The sequence below is a fragment of the Salvia hispanica genome, chromosome 2 (genome assembly GCF_023119035.1).
Source record: "Salvia hispanica cultivar TCC Black 2014 chromosome 2, UniMelb_Shisp_WGS_1.0, whole genome shotgun sequence".
NCBI classification, from domain to species: Eukaryota; Viridiplantae; Streptophyta; class Magnoliopsida; order Lamiales; family Lamiaceae; genus Salvia; species Salvia hispanica.
In genome coordinates, this window is record NC_062966.1 from 21504614 (window position 1) to 21528260 (window position 23647).

At 34.7% G+C, this 23647-nt stretch overlaps 5 protein-coding genes across 5 annotated transcripts; 3 read left to right on the forward strand and 2 right to left on the reverse strand.

Annotated features, from left to right (window-relative positions):
- Window positions 1-5388: 5388 nt before the first annotated feature.
- LOC125208184 (ethylene-responsive transcription factor WIN1-like) lies at window positions 5389-6410 on the forward strand. The gene is made up of 2 exons (XM_048107765.1): window positions 5389-5549; window positions 5665-6410. The coding sequence occupies exons 1-2, from the start codon at window positions 5470-5472 to the stop codon at window positions 6161-6163; spliced, it is 579 nt and encodes a 192-aa protein (XP_047963722.1). The 5' UTR covers window positions 5389-5469; the 3' UTR covers window positions 6164-6410.
- A 3795-nt stretch (window positions 6411-10205) lies between these two features.
- LOC125208405 (large ribosomal RNA subunit accumulation protein YCED homolog 1, chloroplastic) lies at window positions 10206-13583 on the reverse strand. Its single transcript, XM_048108013.1, has 2 exons — window positions 12999-13583; window positions 10206-10735 (listed from the first exon to the last, which is right to left on the reverse strand). The coding sequence occupies exons 1-2, from the start codon at window positions 13556-13558 to the stop codon at window positions 10336-10338; spliced, it is 960 nt and encodes a 319-aa protein (XP_047963970.1). The 5' UTR covers window positions 13559-13583; the 3' UTR covers window positions 10206-10335.
- A 995-nt stretch (window positions 13584-14578) lies between these two features.
- On the forward strand, window positions 14579-16023 carry LOC125208407 (embryo-specific protein ATS3B-like). The gene is made up of 3 exons (XM_048108014.1): window positions 14579-14842; window positions 14915-15022; window positions 15600-16023. The coding sequence occupies exons 1-3, from the start codon at window positions 14726-14728 to the stop codon at window positions 15879-15881; spliced, it is 507 nt and encodes a 168-aa protein (XP_047963971.1). The 5' UTR covers window positions 14579-14725; the 3' UTR covers window positions 15882-16023.
- A 124-nt stretch (window positions 16024-16147) lies between these two features.
- On the reverse strand, window positions 16148-18277 carry LOC125208404 (butanoate--CoA ligase AAE1-like). Its single transcript, XM_048108012.1, has 2 exons — window positions 17813-18277; window positions 16148-17707 (listed from the first exon to the last, which is right to left on the reverse strand). Exons 1-2 carry the CDS (start codon window positions 18140-18142, stop codon window positions 16274-16276), a joined length of 1764 nt encoding a protein of 587 aa, XP_047963969.1. The 5' UTR covers window positions 18143-18277; the 3' UTR covers window positions 16148-16273.
- A 2479-nt stretch (window positions 18278-20756) lies between these two features.
- LOC125205511 (probable polygalacturonase At3g15720) lies at window positions 20757-23637 on the forward strand. The gene is made up of 10 exons (XM_048104500.1): window positions 20757-20798; window positions 20876-21004; window positions 21088-21234; window positions 21939-22109; window positions 22346-22369; window positions 22457-22664; window positions 22743-22824; window positions 22895-23000; window positions 23072-23188; window positions 23273-23637. Exons 1-10 carry the CDS (start codon window positions 20796-20798, stop codon window positions 23501-23503), a joined length of 1218 nt encoding a protein of 405 aa, XP_047960457.1. The 5' UTR covers window positions 20757-20795; the 3' UTR covers window positions 23504-23637.
- Window positions 23638-23647: the final 10 nt, after the last annotated feature.

A 23647-nucleotide genomic window follows, 5' to 3' on the forward strand; every position in this document is an offset into this window, starting at 1 on the left:
CACATCCCTTGTGCATTCCGCCACTTTGGGATGTGCCCACTATCCGCATGCTGATGCCCTAAACAAATCCAGAATTTCTAATTGTCTACTTTTTCTTCTCATATATTACTATCATGTACTTATAGTAAGAACAACAATGCATAGAGCTCCATTCATGTAGAGTTAATACCTATATTGAATTAGTTGGTGAGAGTTTTTTGGTTACCACGTGAAGCTTCGCATGTGGTTTGGCAATCAAACCTAATTCTTTGTTTGGAATATTATGTTTTTATTTTTTACTCCACATTGTAACTCCCAATTTATTTTAGGAAATTAATTATGCGCGAATTTCAACACGATTCATTTTTCATACAATTTTGGCAATGCCAACCAATCTTAAATTCGTAAAATCAGACTCTACTATAGTCGAAGGAATATTATTGTAAGGTCAAAATTCTAGCACTTTACTAGTACTATAAATTATGTAGTGTTCATGTGGGTACCTCATGCACCATCTATATATATCCATTTGCCTAGTTCGAATTCAATACAAACATATCCCTACTTCATAGTATAACATACAAAGCGACTTCAGATCATATATGTATTGGTACACACAAATTATAGTAGTACTTGTTAAATTGATATTCGTAGTATGACATGTCACATTGACTTATGATTTCGTGAATGCCACGTCAGATATAGTTTCACAAAAAAAATTCATGAGATGATTGCGAACAAATCCAAACTTCATGATTTTTTTTGAATAATTTTAAAAATTATGAAATAGACCGAATCTTGTAATTTTTTTGGTAATTTTTTAAAAATAATGGAATAGACCGGATTAAGGATGGGATTACTCAATAGTCAATACCATAGAAAGACAATTTTGTACATGTTCCATACGTTATTAAGTCTTCATAGATTTTATTATTATTAAGTTTTTGTAATTAGTACTGCTAGTATTTGCATTTTTTTGATCTTTGACAAGACAAGACTTTATAGTAGGAGTATTAATATAACAATGACTGTCACACATTGTGACAACGATGGTTCACTGATGCATGGATTTGGTTCGTCAATTTTTTATGGCCTCATATTATAGGACTGAAATTTCCATGCGGCATTCTGCACTGGCTATTAATTTTAATTATTAATTAATTATAAGTTACTTAGTGTATCTTAGTAAATTTTTATTAGGGGTTTATCGATTTCAATCAAATTATAATTAGGGCGGTTGCATCTTGCATATGGATGCAGTTGCACCATATAGTGTACCATTCATTATAAATGTAATTAATTTCAAGAGTCTTGCGTAGAAAAACTTAATAGGTTAACTGGTGAAGGGGTATTTTTGGATTTTACAATTTATAAACAATTTAATATTTTTTTTGTGACTTTACCTTTTTTTGAGTCGGGTTTTCCACCATTAGAAATTAGAATTGATATGAATTTTAAGTTCTCACTTCCCTTGATATCTGCTAATTCCCAACTTTGAAGTCATTCTATCTCACTTTATTTCTATATTTGTATCTGCCTCACAGTTTATTGCTTGTTGTTGGCATATATAACCGTCTCTTGCCCGATGCTACAGATTCTTTTGACGTCCACACCATATATCTCTAGCCCCGCTCTTTCATCCTTGAATTTATTACTCATATTAATTTGTTGTATGCATAGAACAAGATATGTACTATAAACGAAAAGGGTAATCTATCTCTCTTACCTCACTATTATGTCGGTTTGGATCTTTCGCTTATGTCATTTATCGATAAGAGATGAGGAGTCTACTATAGGTCGCTGGCTTCACTGTTAATCCAACACAATTACTAATTATAATTAACTCTATGAGTGAGTTAGGTTAGGTGTCCTAAAAATAGATTAATACCAGCATAGAGATTATAGATCGACCTATTGTATTATTTTTATTTTTGAACAAACAAATTTAGAAAATAGACATATCCTTTTTCAAAAGCTTAATTCCCCTACCCTTTTCCAATCTACATATAAGTGAAGTGAAGTATGAATTTTGTGAATGATACGTACAAGGCAAAACCAAATCATCTGAATTGATGCAAGAGAGAATATAGAAGTATTGTAGAGATGAATAAATCCAAGCAATGTACTAGTATTCAATGCCATAAAGTTTGCATACCTTTAATTTTGCTTTTTGTTTTATTTTATTTGTAGAAATACAGATACATATCATATCATAAATAAATTGAAAAGACAATGCACACTTAAATGAGAATCGAATGAAAAAAATCTCTAACCAATAAGAGACACTTCATTCTGTATTTTGCTATAATAAATCGAGAGAGTTACTATATACTACTAGTAGTATTAATTTTAATCGACCCTACACAACTATGCCCACGTGAACTAGCTGCTGATATAACGTTTTGCAGCCACAATCTCCCTTTCACTTGCATAACCAATAGAGCCGCCGGCTGCCAATGCGAGCTATCGCGTTGACGACTCTATTGCAGCGACGAAAAAAAGGCTACAATTTCTTGGCAATGCGAATCATGCTATAATTTAGATGATAGGATATTTTTTAGTAGTTTTTGTTATTTAAATTATGTTTTTGATAATTTTAATTGTAGTTTTAGTTCTAAGAAGACAACCGAGAAATTAAATGGGGATGTTTTTGAATGTGATGAGTTAAACGATGTTGTCTACTTATAAAAACAAAGTGACATTTCTCTATGGTTTTACATGCATATTTTTAAAATAGAATTGCAAAAATAAAAGGTAGTAATATTAAAATAGATGCTATAGTTTAAATATCGGATAAATTGCATTTCCTTGAACTAAAACTTGGACCTTAAGTGCTGAATTATTTGTCCTACATAATGAATATGGTAGGGTGAGGCCGTTTAGTTTTGGTAACGGTCTGTAACTAAACTTGAGATGTTTGAATAATCAAGCATCAAAAAAGATACTACGTGCCAATATATTGTCTAGTGAAAGACAAAAGTTGTGGGGTACAAATTCTTATTACTATTTATTAGTAAGTTTTAGATTATAATTCAATAATTAAGTTTTAGATTATAATTCAATGAATTTAGTTTATATTTATAAGCCATAAGTTAAAATTAACGTAGTCTAACTAAAAAGGAAAAAAGTTTAGTAACTTTTGGTACTATTCTTGCGACAGTGAAATATCTTGTTATGCTTACTCAAAGAGCCAACAACATGCTTCATATTTTGGTTACGCAAGTTTGTAAAATGTTGCAGATCTCTCGATTTTATGTTATTTCATGGTCAAGTTGAATTGAATGATCTTTTAAGGATTAGAACTGAATTGGGATTTGGAGAAGAAAAGGCTAATTGTGCATCTTCATTCGTGGATTAGAAGTTAATGCCCCAAATTTCTTCCCATCTGTTGTTTGGATTGGGCATGTGTCCCCCTGTTGTTTTGGAATTAGTTCTTTTATTTCTGTTGCTTGGTGAAATAGTATTATTGTTTATGCTTAATTTGAGTTTGTTCTCTAATTTCTATCCCTGTTCTAAGTTCTGTCCTTTGTGCCAACTAAAAGGATAACCAGAGAACTTATTTAAAATGAAAATTGATTAAAAAAACCCCTCGAAATATGAAAATTGATTAAAAGAAAAGTACTAACAATTATGGGTTGTAATACATTATTCAATTGTTGACGAAGACATGAAAGTCATGACATTAGCTAGGTGGAAAGTGTTGGTTTATAGGTTACATAAAAATGATGATTGTATTAGCACATAGTAATAGTAATAGTAATAGTAGTACTATGTGGTAAATTCAAACATAGTAATGAGTTTTGTTACAACCAATTTAGCAGTAGACACTTAGCAGTTAGCATCTACACTACTAATCAAAGTTACCTCAATTATGGAAGCAATAATTAATACAACGAGTAAAACACTTCATTATTAATATAGATAGGCATTTAATTCTCTGTGACCACTTCTCTTTCTTTTTTATTAAATTTGCTAGTACTTATAGTGCAAACAACCTCACATGACTTTTTTTTCTAATCTTATGGTCCCATTATTTAATCAAAAATTTTACTTTTATACATTAATTTAGTCATTAAATTATTTATTGGTGGATGGTTTTGGACCTTTTTGTTTAAATGGTAATTTTATGATCATAAAAGTTGTGACCTGCAAGTTTTAGCAATTTCTTTTGTTTACCATCTCTATTTTCAATTCCAATTTCCAATGGACACAGACCGATCATATATGATGCTTTATTATTGATATTAATAATAGTATTATTTTCAAATTGTCTAAGCCATTCCCAATATAGATATTCTTAATAGTCTATTGAATATAATAGTCGATGTATTTAGTCCAGCACTTCTCATTACCAATTGTTGCTTGTTCCTTCTGAAAAAGAAAGTCCTAATTCCTTTTCCAATTCATAGGTCCTATCTATTAAATTTTTAAATAATTTATTATATTTATAATACTTAATGATTAAATTAAATTTCCGATCCAATTTCAAACATGAAATTCATTAAAAACTAATATGCTAATGCAATTTTAAATACGTACTAATTATTTTAAAATTTAAATTAATTTAATATGAAATGCGTATGCAAAATTAAATTTAATTTAACTCAAACATAATGTACTAATAAAAATTTGAATATAACATTAGAAAAGCACAATATTAACACAAAAGAAAGCAAAAAAAGAAAACACTGAAAAGCCAAAAAAAGGTAAATAAAATGTGTGTTGAATTTGTGTTAACAAGTTAAGTTGGTGAGTTGGATTATATAAATGAGATCAATTTCATTCGACTTGGAAATTTCATTCATATACACACCATTCTTTATCAATATAAATTGAAAAAATTCTCTGTCAAATTCATTTCATTCCCTGCTTATTCTTTTGCATACCAGTCATCACATAAATATATAAATAAAAAAGAATCCACAAAGAAAAACTGAAACTAAACCACAGTCCTAGTCACTACCTATCCAAACACAAAAAACTTCTCAAACAACTAGGTAATTTAAAACATACCAAAAATAGAAGCTCAATCAAGGCTAAGTACAATTCATGGCTGGCACACTTAGTACAAATCTTTTACTGCTTGTGAACAGTTTAATGTTTATTTTGACTATTCACATGGATTAATTCCACACCAAAATGGGTGCTCTCTATCTATGTTGTCCTTACCCTATTATTATCATCATACGAGGTAAATAATTCAATTTAATCAAGCAAAAAATTCAATAACACAGAGAGTGTGAGATAGTGTCCAGCCCTATAATCAGCCTTGGAAATGGCCCACAATTTGGACCACTCCACCACAACTATGAACAAGGCCCTCTTTCCTTAATGTAACAATTTCATCCATCCCTATAAATATACCATACTCCAATTGTCTTTGCTGTATTTCCAATTATAATTATTGTATTATCATTTAAATAAATTCACCTCTCTTTACACCCTTATATAAATCCTCCCCAAGAATCAAGATTCTGACACACAAAAATCATGGTACAAACTAAGAAATTCCGAGGTGTTAGACAACGCCACTGGGGATCTTGGGTGTCAGAGATTCGCCACCCTCTCCTGTAAATTTTTCTTCACACACTCTACCACGTGTAAATTTCCTTATGAATTAAAAAAAAAAACCTAGTTTTTTTTTTTTTTTAAATTCTAACGATTTGATTGATTGGTTTTGATCAGGAAGAGGAGGGTGTGGCTGGGGACTTTCGAGACGGCGGAGGAGGCGGCCCGGGCCTACGACGAGGCCGCCATACTGATGAGCGGCCGGAACGCGAAGACCAACTTCCCTGTTCCAGCCGCTGATCAGGACAATGGCGGGGGCAGCAGCCAGATGCCCCCGCCACAGTCTAATATTCCGGACGCCTCGCGCTCGGCTTCCCTGTCTTCGATCCTGAGCGCAAAGCTCCGGAAATGCTGCAAGTCGCCGTCGTCGTCGCTGACGTGCCTGAGGCTCGACACCGAGAATTCGCACATCGGGGTTTGGCAGAAGCGGGCCGGGTCTCGGGCCGACGCTAGCTGGGTCATGACGGTGGAGCTGGGGAAAAAGAAGGCGGCCGCCGGAGACGCTCAGGAGCCACCGCCGCCGCTGGCGCCGCCGCCTGCGGTGGCGGGGAATGGGATCGATGAGGAGGAGAGGATGGCTTTGCAGATGATCGAGGAGCTTCTCAATCGGAATTAATTAATTAATTGGCGTATGCATGCGTATTTTAATTAATTATTAGTGATTTTCTGATTTGATTATGATCGAATTGAATTGATGTTTCATTTGATGTATATGGAAAATCGATAAGGATGATAGGAGTCATGGGAAAAAAGGGGGTTCCAAGGCTTTGTTATGTCCAATTTGAGTATAGTGTTTTCATCTGAATTGTGAAGGTGGATATAAATGCTATACTTTGTACGAATTGAAATATTTCATATTTTTATATAAATGTTGTGTAGGTTGATTTAATTCCAGTGGGTTTTAATTAGTTATGAAACGTCTTTTCTGAATGAAATTGTGTTTCTTATTTGTACACATACGTGATTTAACTTTAATTTGTTGTGGGTGTTGGGCCTTGGATAATTAATCGTATTTATTGACACATATTTATTGACTTGTGAAGTGTGATGAACTTGGATATGATATATTCGGAATCGTACATTAATCATGTTATCACTAAGTCGATGAATTATAATGAACTCGTATAAGAATCATGTAGTTATACATTTGTTATTAAGGCGATGTGTTATAATGAACTCAGATTTGAAACATTTAGAGTTATACATTATCCACATTATCACTAATTAGGCGATGCATTAGGGAGGAACTCCGAAATTTAGAATTACATTCACTATGTTATCACTAAGCCAGTAAGCCAACATAACATAACATAGTTACATAACGAGATCTTAATATTTGTTTGTTGCTTCGACACGATCTTAATTCCTAATGGCTGCTTCATAATAGTTCACGTGTACATTATGAATTTATGATTTAACATGAACAATATGCGCATATACATACAAGTAGAAGTATTTTCAGAATTGTTTGATAAACTAAGTACAAAAAAATTCATAACAGGAGTATTAAACAAACCTAAAATAATATAAGAATATTACTACTATAATTTAGTTTAAACCTTAAATTAAACAAAATAAGAATATTACTACTACTATAATTTATAAGTATCTCAATATGTATATGAACACGCAGTAAAATTTTTATAATTTATGCTTTTAAAATGAAGTATTTAAAGAATATTAGTAGTAGTAGTAGTAGTAGTAATTAATTAAACTCTAATTGTTACTATAGATGCTTTTTTTTGGTAAAATTAACAAGGAAGATCAAACCATAAAAAGTTAAAAATAAACATCTCCCACAAATATAATTAATTTAACCGCAGCCATTAATATATCTTCAATATAAATTACGAGAGATAATTAATTGACATTAGATCATGAAGATTAGGTGACTATGATACTAGTAGAGATTATTTGATAGATAGCTAGGAACAATTATCTAAGGAGGCTAGCTAACCAGCTATGGATTCTGTTGAAATAGTCGCTTATTAATTAATTAGTCAATGATTTCGTAATTATTTTTTGACCAATAGCAAACCCATTAACTCATCCATAAAAAATCTTACTCCTAAATATCGAATTTGAAAGGTGTGACAAACGTATTAAACAATACGGAGTATAATGGAATCTATTTGTTGATACAAGAAGGCAAACAAATCAAACTTATCAAACCATACAAATTAAGGTACAAAACATACTCCGATTTTATAAGCTAGCAATCTTATTCATTGAAACGTATCCATTATGTGAAGGAGAGATCAATCAAACTTTAGTGAGATTTTATTTAAAACTAATTGGTTATAAGAAGACCGATTCACTATGTGTTTATCTCTTTTTTACTTCACATTTTTTTTATGTTAGTATTCGAACAAAAGTGCAATGTCTCAACCAACAAAATTAGCATAAAGAAAGTGAGATTTTTCAGTGACTTGAATGATAAGTAGACTGAAATAGTAGGATTTAAAAATAAAGTGGTGCAATAATAGAAGTCATTCACTAAGCTGAAAAAAATTGGTAATTGGAGCTATCAAAGTATTTGAATAAAAATTGCAGAATTAGAGGAAGAAAGCCATGTGGTGCATATTCCTCTGAATCAAATCCAGCTCCTTTTGATTGCCGTTGGTTTTACAAATGGCTAAAATTAATATTTCAAGTGGGGAAACCTACATAAAGTAGGTTGGATATGAATTTTATTGCTTCTACTTGCAAATTATTTAGTTTAATCTTTAGTTGGTTGATAAATTATATATTTAGTTGATCAAACAAGTACGACTAATCTCATACATGCATATATATAGGTCTTCCCCTATGTATTCATAATTTATAAACATGTGAAGTAGAATTACTCTTAAATACTGTTTGAAATATTTAGCAATCTTTGTAGGTTTTGATTTTAGTTCTTCCAACCATTATTGTGGTTTCTTCTCTATACAACCGAATATAATTATATACATATAAGAAAAGGACACATGATGTGGACGATGCATGAAAATTTGATATGTTAATCTACAATAGTGTATTTCATTTGTTCCACATTTTACTGTGTCCAATATTAATAATATTTTTTAAATTTTATTGAGATTTAAAAATATATATATAGAGAGTCCCATTATCCACAAATCCACTCTTAAAAATCGAACCACCGAACCCTACCAAATTAGGGCTTTTAGATCTAGTTTTTTATGGATAAGATACAGAAATTTATAAATTATTTTCGCCTTCATCACGAGCCTATTTTAATTCATTCGAAGGTAAATAAGTCATACTAACATGTTACGAAGATTTAACTTCGTTCCAAAATATATTACTTCATTATAGTAGGTTTTTACTTCATTCCAGTAGGTTTTTACTTCATTCCAGTACGTTAAATGTGGTTTCGCCGTCGCGTGCCGTTCTTTCTCTCTACAATATCTATCACCACCGCCATGACGCTAATATTGGTTTAATAAACACATGGAATAATGTAATAAATTATTGGAATGAAGTATGTGTAGAAGCATTTGAAGTCCTACTTGGAATGAAGTAAAAATCTTATCCAATGAAGTAAATAACGTTCCCGAATGAAGTAATAAACTCACTTGAATAAATTGCATTTTTAAATGTTAATCAAGCAAAAACCCACGTCAATGAATTTGAATGAAACATATGTTGAATCATTTCAAAACCTATTGGAAACAAGTAAAAACATGTTGTAGTTTTAAGGTATTAGGTACAGAATGAAGTAATAAACTTATACAATAAAGTAAAATGGGCTAGTAATGAAGCAGAAAAAATTTTCACACCAACACATCTCATCAAAAAAACTAGATCTAATGGCCCAGATTTAGTCTCTAGTTCGGTCTTTAAAATTGGTTCGACATTGATATATAACCTTAAATGTGGGTTAATTAGCACTAATTTTGCGATTCAATGAATTTTGAGTGAGAAGAGTCAGCATTCATTAGTCAAATTTGTAGGGCTATTAGTAGTTTGTGGTTTGGTTTGGTGCACATAAGAAATATCGACTTCACTAACGACAGTTTGTACGATGATAATATAATAAATTGATGAATATATATAGAAAATGAGACAAAAACATGTTACGATTTTGTTAATTATTATATGCTATTCAATAATTAATACTCTTTTCGTTTATAAAAAATAGACCATTTTCCCGAAAACAAAAATTAGACACTTTCTATTTACAGTAACAACCTTTAAGATTCGATCTATTATCCTTAAAACACAATATATTTATTTGATAAAACCTAACATGTCAGCTCATTTTTACTCACAATTCTCCAACACTTTTTTTTTTTTTTTTTTAATTTTAAAACTCGCGTCACACTGATAATGAAACTATTTTTAATAAACAGACTAAGTACTAAAGAATCACAATATGCATCTATTCAATTATTATTTACTTTAATTATTTTCAAATAAACATACATAAGAATCCACATCATAGCTAAATAGCATTCATTTGCATTTATTTCTGTAACTTTCGTTAGAAATTTATGCTCAGTCAATTTATAGGATTGATATCACTTTCCATCTATATTTTTCAAGCTTTTTACAAAACTATTACTACCTTTAAAAAGTATGGAAAATATTTAAACTTATAATTTTATCAATAATTTTATAATTAGAAACCTATGGTCAAAGTAAAAAAAAAAAAAAATTATAACAGAACAAATTTACTGATATCATGTTACTAGCTGTTCCATAAGAATATGCTCATATAAACTTCAATTTATATTCAAATAATAATGTCACTAAACATCAAAGAGAAGAAGACAAATGCCAATATCATGTTTGCTGCATTTGTTTTCTTAAATTTCCAAGGGGTCCATGAGCTTTCTCCTCAGCCTTCTGCTGCCTACATGTGCACTTGCTGTTGTTGAGATTGGCTCCACATTTCAGGCACAAACCTCTGCAGTTAGGATCGCAGACGGCGCTAATGGTGATCTCAATGTGTATGAGGTCTCGTATGTTCTTTGAGATGTCGATGACTTTCTCTTCTGGAGGAAAATGCAGCTGATCGTCTATGTCGACAGAGGCATCATCATCATCCCCTGTTTCGAAAGTGTTGAACTTCTCTTCCCCGAATATCATACCCATGTTTATGGTCTCCGGTTCGGCTATGGGCTCTTCACACAGTAGAAGCGTGAAGTTTGAGTAGACGCTCTGAGCAGCTGGCTCGCCACACCTTCATCGTCCGAAAATTAATCAGATCACACATTTTGTAAGATCATCAATGGAAACACAAAACACAAAACCACAGTAGGAAAGTAATTACTTTGTTGGTTGATAACTTAGGTATGTTAAAATATTCTACACTTTGATGGATCGAACATTTTGGGTTTGTTCGATACTGTAATCCTTCAAACACTCAATCCTATGTATTGTCAATCTAGTCAATCAACCAAAGTAAACGCCCCTAACGCGAGGTATAAAGCTTATAAGAGAAACTATTAAATGGTGCCAATTCCAAAGACAAGTCAAGAAGCCACTATCAAGAAAGACATGCAGGGATAAATCATATGGAAGCCAGTGAGAGATGGGTACATGTTGCAGGGAAATCGACAGAAAACACCAACATTTAAGTTCCTTTGGCTATAAATCAACTTATTACTAGGATATGGACCATAGGACCTCCACAAAAATGATAATAGCACAATGTCCCTCACATATAAAACTCTCTATAGGAACCTTTCCATGTGGACTTTTCCAATGTTTAGTCCTTCAACTTCAGTACAATAATTTATGATAAGGACTGTAGTTAATTCAAACATGATTTGACTGATCCAGCGCAATTTATTCAATATATCTACTGAGCTATGTGATCTTGTTTATTTTAGGTTGCCTATTAGACTGGTAGTTATCTTTGTCCTCTTCCACCTTCAGAAATACTGTCCAAACCAAACAAAAATTTTAGTTTTGATCCAATGTGCTCTGCTACAAGTCTTGGTCAGTTAGGTCATTCAAAGTATAAAATATTGATGATTCAGTTTCAATGGATTATTTGGTTTTGTATCAAACCACTCATTTTTTCCACTCCCACATGGAGCCATGAGTAGGTTTGATTTGGTTTCTTATCATTTTGGAGAACCAAATGATATGATAATGATATAGGATCGTTCAAATGCTGTCTTAGGCTCAATATGTAGCATATCATGGAACTTACAAAAATTTGTTTTTTAAAACTGTGGAGAGTATATTATAGACAACAATTTGATAAGCACACCAGACTTTAGAAACAGTTGACACAATGTTTACACAATTTCATATAGTACTTTTTTAAGTCTCAAATCTGACCAAAAATGAAATCAAAACATAGACATTCCTTAGAACATTTCCCTCCAAAACAATCACTTAAAAAACTTATCTGAGCACACTTAAAAAACAATCACACAACATATAACAAACATTGCAATATACAAGCACTTGAATATAACATTTATGTTGCAATAATATTTATTCAAACAATGCCTAAAACTCCCAAAATATACAAACATGGCATGGATCTGGGTAAACCTTGAAATATTAAGAGAATCTTGTTCTGTAACAGTTATGCTGCAATAGTATGTTAAAATTTCAAATGGGATCAGTCATGTCCAAAAAATATGTAAAAGGGTGTCATTTAGATTGTAAAAAGATTTGGGAAAAGTAACAACTAGAAACATCGGAATATGGTCAGGCAAGAGTTGGAATCCCAATGCAACAATTCAAAGAATCGTATTTGAAGATGTGAAGACCACTAAATGCCTGAATGCTAACAGAGAGAAGCATAACTATGATAATTATCAATTTTTACAACAATAGTATCTATAATAGTTGAAAGGCTGTCTATCATAAGACACCTCTACTGGAAAAGACCCTAACACAACAAATAAATTTCTTCTTTTCATAAAATCACCATTTCATTTACAATGTCAACACTACATAGCATATTCTGGTTCTTGGAATGCTACTAAATGTGACAACTGAATTATAACACATTCGGTTTTAGCTAAAGCCTATCTAGATTCTTCATTTATTAATGAAGAAAAATATGCACAATATTCGCCCTGATGATCAAGACTCAAGTCCAAAACAATGAGGTCCTCTACCGAAACTCACAATCACGATATATGCCCTTTCCTAATTCAACAATTCACACGATTTGAAGTGGTTTACACTTGGCTATTATTCCGTGTGACGAGAAAACAGATTCTAAACAATCAATATGATAAACTCATCTATTCCTCATATAGCTTAGCTTCATCAGACTAGACCAACATAAGTAACACACCAATTCAACACTTGAAAACCACACTGGATCATGCGGTTTTCAGATGAATCATTCATGCATTTTCGTATTAACAATTTAACATCCTATCTTCACCCCAAATACATCATAAGACACAAACCTCTGGAACATATGTATACCACAAAATCAATCTACAAATTACACCAAAAAGAGAGGTTACCTATTACAATTGAGAGCAATGACGGTCCGGACGATTCCATCCAGCCTCAGCTTCTGCTTCCTCCTTGTCACATCCGCCGAGATCAAAACCGGCGTCCCGTCCGGGAAATCCGCCACGGGCTTCACCAGCCGCAAGCCCATTTCGAAAGCCCGAGTTTTGGACAGGCCCGAAGAGACCTTTGCTAAGCCCAAGCTCTCAAGAGTGGTGCCGTACTCCAAATGCGATACGGCGCCGTTTCTTCTGTACATAACCGCGCCTTCCCACGGGCAGCCCTCGTCGTCTTCGGCGGCATCTATGATTTCTTCGTCGCCGAATTCCCAGTCGCTACCGGAGAATTCGTCGAATTGTGCGGAGAGGTGACAAGTGGTGCTGAATTTTGTGAGGGTTGGTGTTGATGGGGTGAATCGTTTCTTTAGGATTTGGTGATTTGGTATGAGGGGATTGTGGAGGGTTAGGCGGTGGAGGGAGCTGAATTTGATGGGATGGGGAGACGCCAAAGGGGCGGTGGCGATGGGGCGGAGCATTCCGGCTTCGTGGAGCTGGAAAGACTGAATTATCATCTTGGATAATAAAAATAACTTTGGCAATTTTTTGTAACTTGACCCAAAATAATATAGTTTCGCAAATTGAAGGGTAAAAATTCAAACTTTGGGACATTCAATTCCATAAAATCGTACTCCCTTAATTCCATATTTTGCGCATTCATTATGAAAAAAAATTTATAAATAGTTAAAATAAAGAAAAAGTAGAGTAAGAGAGAATATTGTAGATAAGACTATTCTATACGTTATTCTCTCTCTTACTCTACTCTCTTCACTTTAACTATTTAATACTATCATTTTTTCAAAATGAGTGCAGAAAATGAAATGTCTTTATTACTGTGGAACAGAAGGAGTATAAAAATTCAAACTTGTGTAACATTCGATTCCATAAAGTAAGAGAGAGAGTATTGTAGATAAGACTATTCTATACATTATTCTCTCTTTTACTCTACTCTCTTTATTTTAACTATTTAATATCATTTTTTCAAAATAAGTGCCGAAAATGAAATGTCTCTATTACTGTAAAACGGATAGAATGTAAAAATTCAAACTTTGTAACATTCAATTTCATATTTAGTGTTTGGTATCACAAAAATACTTGTATAGTTAATTTTGTATTTTGTTGTTTATATAATTTTATTCAACAATTGTCGGGATGGAAGCACCAACAGCCAAGTCATCCCGCTTGGGTGGTGCCAGACAACCTTCGCTCAGGCCACCCTCCTCCTTGATAGATAAATGAATCATCTTAATTGAGACATTGATGTTGAACAGACAAAAAAAAATTATAATCCAACTTTATTGTGGTAGAAAAAGCATTAAGAACTAGAATTGGATCATGAGAATGAGTAAGCCGATTACAATTAGGTCCGTCATAGCCAGGTACGGTTAGAAAATCGCAACGATCAATCGAATTTCGAGCCAAACGGACAACCAGTGCATGCATTAGAAATGCGTCTAAGCAACCAATCTACCAACCACTTCACCAACGTATAATCTCAATACACACACAAAAATCCAAATTGAAGGGTCGAGATGAAAGCGAAAGCCGAGGACTCTTGAATTAGCCACCAAACCTGGGACGTGGCTGTGCTGAATTCATCGCAAAAGCAAACAAAATCTAAAATTCCCCCAAATAGATCTTAATTTCTCGAACCACCGTCTACTTCACTCACACTTCGAATCATGAAACGCCTCATTTTCCTACTAATTCTCGCTCTCGTCTTCTGCTCTGCACAATCAAGATCCATTATCCCGCGCCCTCAACCTCATCCATCTCTCCAAATCACCAACAAAACCCAGGTTTCCACATCCGACACATTTTGTTCTTAATTTAATTATTTCGAAAACCTAATTTTGAATGGGTGTTTGCAGAATGAAGCCAGCTGTTCGTTTACTGTAGTCATTAGGACCAGTTGCTCGTCTACTCGATACACGCGTGATCATATCAGTCTTGCCTTCGGCGATGCTTATGGAATTCAGGTACTCATTTCTGCTTCTAATCTTCATTAATCTGATAATTGTATCTGCTAATCTGTGTTGATGAATTTATATGGTAAAGCAAATTATAGGGTTTAATTGACAGCATTACACTAGCTAAAAATTTCAACTATCAAATTGGGGTAAATTAGTGAACTTAGTTTTTTTGAGAGCTGAGTTCAATTAGCTCAGATCAGCTGGAAATTAGTTTGTGGTTTCATGAAAAATGAGGATTTTCTAGCAGTTAAATTCGTATTAGCAGTCTGTTTCAAGTAATGTGTGTGTGTAGGCAAGATTTCTGCTAGTTAATCACATAGAAAATGAGTATTAATGGTTGTTTTTAATCTATTTGTTTTGTTCAAATCACAAATTAAACTGCTCATTCTAGTTTAGCAAATTTCAATCAATCTAATACGTTCGTTTCTTGATGCGAATAGTACATGCTGCCTTCATAATCTGATCATAGATTTAGCAAATCCAGGCCATTTTGGTTTCTTGTTTCAAAATAAGAACCAAAAAAGTAGTCTATCTCTTAAGGTGGTTCCTCTTAGTGTCTGCCCTGATTCTTGATCTACTATAGGTTTATGCTCCACATCTAGACGACCCTGCTTCAAGAGCGTTTGAGAGTTGCTCAACTGACACGTTTCAAATCAGTGGACCGTGTACGTACCAGATATGCTACTTGTACCTCTATAGAAGTGGGTACGATGGATGGATCCCGTACGATGTTACAGTCTACGGGTATAACTCGAAGCCAGCCACTTTCTACTACAATGTAAAAGTACCCGCGGATATTTGGTATGGGTTTAACTACTGTTCCGGAGCCAGAGCCAGAGCCACCTCGTCAGCAGCGACCAAGTAAACTTAGCTCTCGGTTGATGCATGGTTGTATACCACTATCTAGAATAAGAGGATGTTGCTTATGATCACTTCTTTGCTGTGTAGACCAACTTCTTCTATCTGAGTACCACCTTTGTTGATCTATGTTTATATCTTCTTCTTTATCTGAGTAACTTCAATTATTTAATTTTGATGGCATGCTTGTTTTCACATATTTTCAGTTTTCGAAGCAATAAAATCAAATTACTGAGTAAAATATCATTATATACTTGGATATCTACGAAGATATGTGATCAATATACGAAAACAGAGCTTTAGACTTTAAGATCTTACACTTTCTGGACATAGCTTTATAGATATCTTGCAAGTTTATTATTTAGTTCTACAAATCTTCTCTCTCTGAATGAGATGAGATCAAGATGAAGAAGAAGGGGGCAGGGCCTTTGCTTTCTCCCTGAGGATGAATTTCTGAATCTTGCCTGTTGAGGTCTTTGGTATATCCTCGAAAATGACGGTCTTTGGCGCCATATAATGAGGTAAACGTTCTCTGCAAAACTCTATTATCTCCTCACTGCTGACCTCAAATCCATCCTTCAACTTCACAAAGGCGCAGGGCGTCTGCCCCCAGTGATCATCCGGTCTTCCTACAACCGCTGCCTCAAGAATTGCTGGATGGCGGTACAGCACCGTCTCAACCTCAACTGTGCTTATGTTCTCGCCGCCAGAGATCACCACATCCTTCAACCTGTCCTTAACTTCTATGTAGCCATCGTCGTGCTTCACACCAAGATCGCCGCTTCTGAACCACCCCCCTGCAAAAGCTTCCTCCGTGGCTTTCACATCTTTCAGGTATCCACTCATCACAGTGTTTCCTCTAAACATGATCTCACCCATTGTTGCACCATCCGCAGGTACACTCTCCATCGTCACCGAATCTCTTACGTCGACCTCCTCGAGAGCGTAGTGCTCCACCCCCTGCCGCGCTCTGATCCGGTACTGCTCCTCGCGAGGCAACGAGTCCCACTCAGGCCTCCACAGACACGTCGTGGCTGGCCCATAAGTTTCTGTGAGTCCATACAAGTGCGACACTCTGAATCCGAGCTCCTCGATCCTCTCCAGAATCGAGGGCGGGGGTGGTGATCCGCCGGTCATGATCTCAACCTTGCGAGACAGCGGCCTCCGGTCAGGGGAGTTCACGATCATGTTCAAGACTGTCGGAGCCCCTCCCATGTTGGTGACCGCTTTTGCAGCAAGTGTGTCAAATATTTCTCTCGGGGAGACACGCCGTAGGCAGATGTTTGTGCCACCTACCGCCGCCAGCCCCCAAATGAGGCACCAGCCGTTGCAGTGGAACATCGGCACTGTCCAGAGGTAGACAGGCATCGAGCTCATCCCATGAACCGACAGTGTAGCTAGGGCGTTCAGATAGGCGCCTCTATGGTTATACACTACCCCTTTCGGGCGCGATGTCGTCCCAGAGGTGTAGTTCACGCTGATCGGATCCCATTCCGTTCTCGGCTGCCTGGCCTCGTGTCCAGCATCTCCCCCAGCCAGAAGGGTCTCGTATTCGTGAGTGCCATTTGGGACGGAGGCAGAGGCATCAGGGTCCCGAATCAAGACGAGGAGTGGGGGTTCGAGCTCGTCTTTCGCTATAAGATCAAATGCGCCCTGAGCAATACCGAGCAACTGGTGATCGACGAAAATAATCTTGGCTTCGGAGTGGCGGAGCAGGACGGAGATCATGGACGAGTCGTGGCGCGTGTTCAACGCGCAGATGACTGCTCCGGCCATCGGCACTGCGAAATGCAGCTCTTGCATGGCAGGTATGTTAGGCGCCAGTATTGCTATCTGTTCAGTTCAGTTCAGTTCAATTCAACATTGCCAGAAACCATGAATCCTCCCAAATCCCCAAAATCAAATCCCTAATTACCAAATTATAGGTGACTCACTCACCACATCGCCGGTGGAAACGCCCAAGCGTGTGAGGGCAGAAGCGAGCTTCACACACCTCAGGTGAGTCTGCTTCCAAGTGAATTCAGCCGATCCGTAGACGACCGAAGTTCGATCTCCGTAAACCTTGGCGGCTCTCTCCAAGAAGCTCACCGGTGACAGGGGCACGTAATTCGCCGGCGATCTCACCATGCCGTCCATTGACTTCCACGACCAGGCTTCCGGTGGTTGACAGAGACTCCTCCGAATTGGTGGGCGGCAGGTCTCCTTGGTGGCGCCATTGAAGAGCCAGCTAGTGCAGATTGAACTCCGTCGCCGGAAACAGTGGTTCATTGTCGGAAGGAGAGAGGATTTTAGTGAGAATTACACATTTCAAAAATGGGGCTGGTTTTGAAAAGGGCCAAATATTGGATAAACATCGAACTTTCCATGCATGACATCTTGATGTTGACTCATTGCCAAATCATTATCGGCCGTTAAATATTTTATACCATATTAATTCAGACGTTTCTTATTTTATTACGAGATTTAAGAATTTTATATTTAATAGATTAAATGAACGATAAATAAAATAGAAGGTGAAATAAAGAGTAAAGTATTGGAGGTAATAAATTAAGTGAGATTAAATGTTGTCATAATGTGAACTTACTCAAGTAGTTGGGACAATCTAAACTTATTGGATATAGTTACTATCACTTTCACCTATCAGTTCATTTTAATAAATGAGATTTTACTTGGTTTTGTGAAATTTAATGTGGTTTCATTGTGTTCAAGTTGAATGTGTTGTTAGAAGTGACATGACATGAGTGATAATAAAACAGGTGATGATATATGAGTGATTATCTACAGATATTAATAATACAAAATGCTCAGATATTAGAGACGTACCCCTTTCATCCACGAATAAGATTTTCATTTTTTATCGTCATGGATTTTAAGAAATGTTAAGAGAAATGAGTCGAAGAAAGTTACTGGAATATGAGTCCAACATGTATATACAAATGATATGTGAGTCGAATGAGTTAGTGGAATGTGAAGCCATTTTACTATTTATAGTAATAATGAATTGAGACTCCTATTCGTGGATAAACTAAAATTGAAAAATGAGAGTCTTATTCGCGAATATATGTTAAGATATTCACAATACATGAAAAGTTAGTCTAATAATTAGTTAATGCATGGTGAAGGTTTTCCCATTAATTTCAATACTTTTGCTATAATTTTACCGTCACTGCACACGTCTTAAAATATGTACAGTACAACTTCTTTCTTTTGTCTTAATCTAAACTGACGCAATTTAAATGATAAAAATAGAAGCAAATAGCACATGCAAACGAATGCAATTACACGCTAACAACTATTTGAAGTAATTAATTAGTAGAGTGATCTTCAGGATTAATAGAATTGCAAGTTGCACCTGTCTATTTTCTACGAATCGTACATTATTATTAATTGTGTGATTAAAGTCCTAATTTTGTGAAAAATTAAATGTGTCAGTCCCGTTGTGACTTAATCCGGCAATTGGGCAATGGACCAAAAATGTCAGCTCATTGGATTCTTTAATTGAGGTCATTTTTTTGTACTAATATTAATGGTGTTGTGAATAATTGTCCCCTAAATTCCAATATTTTTTGTTTTTTTTTCCAATAAATGAGACATATAAATCAATTTTAATTCCAAAATTAAGGATTTTTTAGGAAAATGTGGACATAAAAACATATTAACAGTAAACCCCAAAAATTTTTAAGAGACAATGTGAATTGGGGAGTTAGGAATACCAAATTACTAGTATATGATTAACTATAAAATCAATAGTTGAAAAGAATTATCTTAGAGTCGCGAGATCGCTAAGTATTATTAATAGCCCCAAATTGATGTAATTAATACTACAAAGTATCACATGCAATGAAATTAGATCATACGTAACACTATTTGGTTCAAACGATTTAGTTGTGTGTTCTTGAAGAATTTGTACGTGTCGCGTAATTAGTGGATTGCATATATACGTTGTATATTCCAATTATTAGCATCCACATGTGGTCAATGGTTTTGAAATATCCAAAACGACATCTTTAATTCACATAACAAAATTGAATTCACACATATGAGGGTAACAAAATATTAAATTAATTTCATTAGAATTTCGAGGTACCTAAAACATTCAAAAACTTGAAGCATAATCAACGTATTGTTCTCGACGTGCCATGTGTTCGCATGTGATCCGATCATTATTTTGAAGCATAAACTTAATCTTGAAATTAGCTACATACATTGACATTTTTGTTCATTTATAATATAATTATATGGGAAATATTTCTGCATGATTCCGTACATGATATCAAATGGCAATAACATCATCATTAAAAAATCAAAAGATCAATATTTTGAACGGCAAACGGCCAAATAACCCATGAAGTCTGGTTTGATTTATTCCGTTAGCTAAATTTTTTTTATAAAGTTCGGATTATTTGTGCAATTATCTTATACTCCATGTTGTAAAAAATTCTAGTAGTCTACATGTAATATATTATTCATATTTTTAAACCAAATAATGTCGCTATCTTTAGATTAGTTAATGTTTAATTCGTTAGCGGTGACTTCCACGTAAAATTTTTGAGCATAGTTAATGTTTAATTCGTCAGCGGTGACTTCCACGTAAAAATTTTGAGCTATCACATCAGATACAATTTCACCAAAAAAATAATCATAGAGTAATAGAAGACAAATCGAAACCATAATTCGACCAAACTTCGTGAATTTTCCGTCGATTTTCCCTCCTTTGATTGCAAGAAACAAGAAAATATACACAGGATTGTTTTTTTTCTTGGAAGAAAGAAAAGAGTTAAATAATGATGTAATGTCCAAGGCAAGCTAATCAACCTCTTGAAGAAATCACTCATAATCCTCTCTTTATAATTGTGGGTTTTTTGCATCAACGGTCATAACCAAAAATTTGTATCCAAACAAAGTGGTTGTTTTTGGAAATATGGTGAGCTCTCTCTCTCTCTCTCTCTCTCTCACACACACACACGTACACTCTAATTAAATAAAGTATTTATTGTGCAGGATTATCATCATGTCACCTTATTATTCATGCTACTGTCGTGCATTGCTTCTTGTGCATTTGGAGCAACAAACATTTTCAACGTTTTGAGTTATGGAGCTGTTGGAAATGGAAGAGCCGATGATTCTCAAGTAATTCACACACACATATAAATATTGCCACAGTTATGAAAATATTTGATGATATTATAATGTTACTTAATTAAAAATTTCAGGCATTTTTGAAGGCTTGGAATGCAGCATGCCAAGGCCAGGCCAAATCGGGTGTTACTCCTGTAGTTTATGCACCAGCAAAGAAGACCTTTCTTTTGGATCCTTTGACCTTCAAAGGCCCATGCAAATCTTCTCGCATTTATATGCTGGTATATATTACTATATATTCTCTTGTCTTTCAATTTAAATAAAATCAAAACAATTATCCACATCTTTTAACAAAAATCACCTTCTTCTAATTTCATACTATTTGCAAATGCTACATGCATGTGCAATGGAGCATGTATTATTGAACTTACATCAGTGTCAGTGGCAGATCCACAACATAATTTTCGAACATATCCATTAGGTAGGACATATGCTTTGCAGCTTGAAGTAAACGACCAGGAGTGGGAAAATGGTTTTTTTAAGAGGGTAAAATTGTAAATTTATAACGTTGGACATGTAATTTCTGTTCGACCTAAAGGAAAATTAGGCTCTTCTGACGATATGGGAATCATAAGTAAATTTTAAGTATCACTCGCACAACCTTAAATGTTCCTACTTTGTTTGGTCACTCCTTGAATTGCATGTGATGTTATTGATTGTATTGTACTCCTGAAATCATGATCAACCATCTACATATATGTTGTCTGAATATTACTTTGAGTATAAAATAAAACATTTTAAAGTCCTTTTTCAAGGCTTTCTTGCTTCAATGACAACTAATGCCAACACATCCGACAAAACATCCCCACGACCGGTTTTCGAGATTCATGAATATCTAGCTCCAATCAATAATTCTGATTTTTTATATAGACAAATTGATTAAATAATTATGAAATTCTGTCAAATTAATATTATTGGGATGCAGGTGTCAGGAAATATGGTGGCACCAGTAAAAACAGCATGGAGTGGGAAACAAGTAGAAGGATGGATCTTATTCACTAGTGTGAACGGACTCGTTATCAAAGGCAAAGGCGTGTTTGATGGCAAAGGCGCTTCTTGGTGGCCTTCTAGACCTTGCTACAATGATCCAGCCAGAGTAATTCATTTCATTCTGTATAAAATTTCAAAATTTTCCTACTTTATTATACCCATATTTGAAAAAAAAAATTCTGGTGTGCATGGGCCAAGTCGGTGAAATTCATATTATGTACTATCAAACTTGGAATTCGGTATTTGCAATCTGAATTAATGAATTCATATCATGTTTACCAAACTTTTCGCATGCACTTAATTGAAATGGAAGTTAATTAGGTGGATGTGTTTGGTTTGCAGGGTGTTTTGTGCAAGGGGCCAGCTGTAAGTTAATCTTAATTACTTTTATACGTTTCATAATTATTTTATTTAATTTGGAAATGTGTTTTGTTTGTTAATTAATTAATTAAGGGGATGATATTCCGGAGATGCCACGGGCTAAGACTGGATGGATTTACGAAAATTAACGGACCAGGTAGCCATATGGTGATTATGTCAACTCATGATGTCGTCGTTTCTAATCTGGTCATAATCGCTCCCGGGGATAGCCCTAATACGGATGCAATCGACATCTCCGGCTCGACAAAAGTACAAGTCAGAAATTCTTTCATTGCAACAGGTGCTTAATTAATTCATTAATTTCCCCTAATTCTCTTAGTAGCATGAGTTTAATTCTTGATAAATACAATTATTGTAGGTGATGACTGCATTGCTATAACTGCGGGATCTTCCAATATTGATATCAGTGGAATCACATGTGGGCCCGGTCACGGTATCAGGTCACTCAGCGAAGATAATCCATTTTCATTTTTTATATCCGAACAAAAATGACTTAATGTATATATGCAGCATTGGATCGTTGGGAGGTGGAGGATTCGATGTTGTTGAAAACGTACGCGTACGAAATTGTACTCTAAAAAATACCATCACTGGAGTCAGAATCAAGACTGTACAGGTACAATTAATATACATCCATTTACAATTAATTAATCAATGGTTTCAGTAATTTATTTACTTGGTGTGCAGGGAGGCACAGGATATGCAAGAAAGATATCATTTCAAGGAATTAAGTTTGAGGCTGTGGATAATCCCATTGAAATCGAACAATTTTACTGCCCACTTAAACAGAACTGCAAAAATGATGTACGTATAATTGATTAAAAATATTCCTCATATAAATTACATAATTATTATTTAAAATTGCTTCATTTTTATTATGTTATGCAGACATCAGGAGTGGCAATAAGCGATGTGACATTCAGTGCAATAAGTGGAACTTCAATTGCAGAAAATGTGATTAGTTTGAAATGCAGCCAAATAAACGCATGCAAAAACGTAAGATTGGATCGAGTTTACATCAAATCAACCACTCCAAACAAGAAAGTTTCTGCAGTTTGTTTCAATGCTCATGGAACGGCCACTCACACTAAGCCAGCTGTCAAGTGCCTTTTGCCTTAGAATTATCAAACTCATTTTTCTTCATTTATATCTAAGAAATTATGTGTATGAGTCACTCACTCACTATGAGCACGTTGCTTATTTCTGTTTATGTAAGCTCTGGATAAATAAAATTGGTTGCTTTTTTAGATTCATGTATGGTAT

Coding starts and splice junctions, on each gene's coding strand:
- LOC125208404 (XM_048108012.1), bottom strand. CDS start 18,142: ATGAACCACTGTTTCCGGCGACGGAGTTCAATCTGCACTAGCTGGCTC. Junction 17,708..17,812: donor GCGTTTCCACCGGCGATGTG/GTGAGTGAGTCA, acceptor TGAACTGAACAG/ATAGCAATACTGGCGCCTAA.
- LOC125208405 (XM_048108013.1), bottom strand. CDS start 13,558: ATGATAATTCAGTCTTTCCAGCTCCACGAAGCCGGAATGCTCCGCCCC. Junction 10,736..12,998: donor ATTGCTCTCAATTGTAATAG/GTAACCTCTCTT, acceptor CGGACGATGAAG/GTGTGGCGAGCCAGCTGCTC.
- LOC125208407 (XM_048108014.1), top strand. CDS start 14,726: ATGAAACGCCTCATTTTCCTACTAATTCTCGCTCTCGTCTTCTGCTCT. Junction 14,843..14,914: donor AAATCACCAACAAAACCCAG/GTTTCCACATCC, acceptor GGGTGTTTGCAG/AATGAAGCCAGCTGTTCGTT. Junction 15,023..15,599: donor GCGATGCTTATGGAATTCAG/GTACTCATTTCT, acceptor GATCTACTATAG/GTTTATGCTCCACATCTAGA.
- LOC125205511 (XM_048104500.1), top strand. Junction 22,665..22,742: donor AAATTCTTTCATTGCAACAG/GTGCTTAATTAA, acceptor CAATTATTGTAG/GTGATGACTGCATTGCTATA. Junction 22,825..22,894: donor GGGCCCGGTCACGGTATCAG/GTCACTCAGCGA, acceptor GTATATATGCAG/CATTGGATCGTTGGGAGGTG.
- LOC125208184 (XM_048107765.1), top strand. CDS start 5,470: ATGGTACAAACTAAGAAATTCCGAGGTGTTAGACAACGCCACTGGGGA. Junction 5,550..5,664: donor GAGATTCGCCACCCTCTCCT/GTAAATTTTTCT, acceptor GGTTTTGATCAG/GAAGAGGAGGGTGTGGCTGG.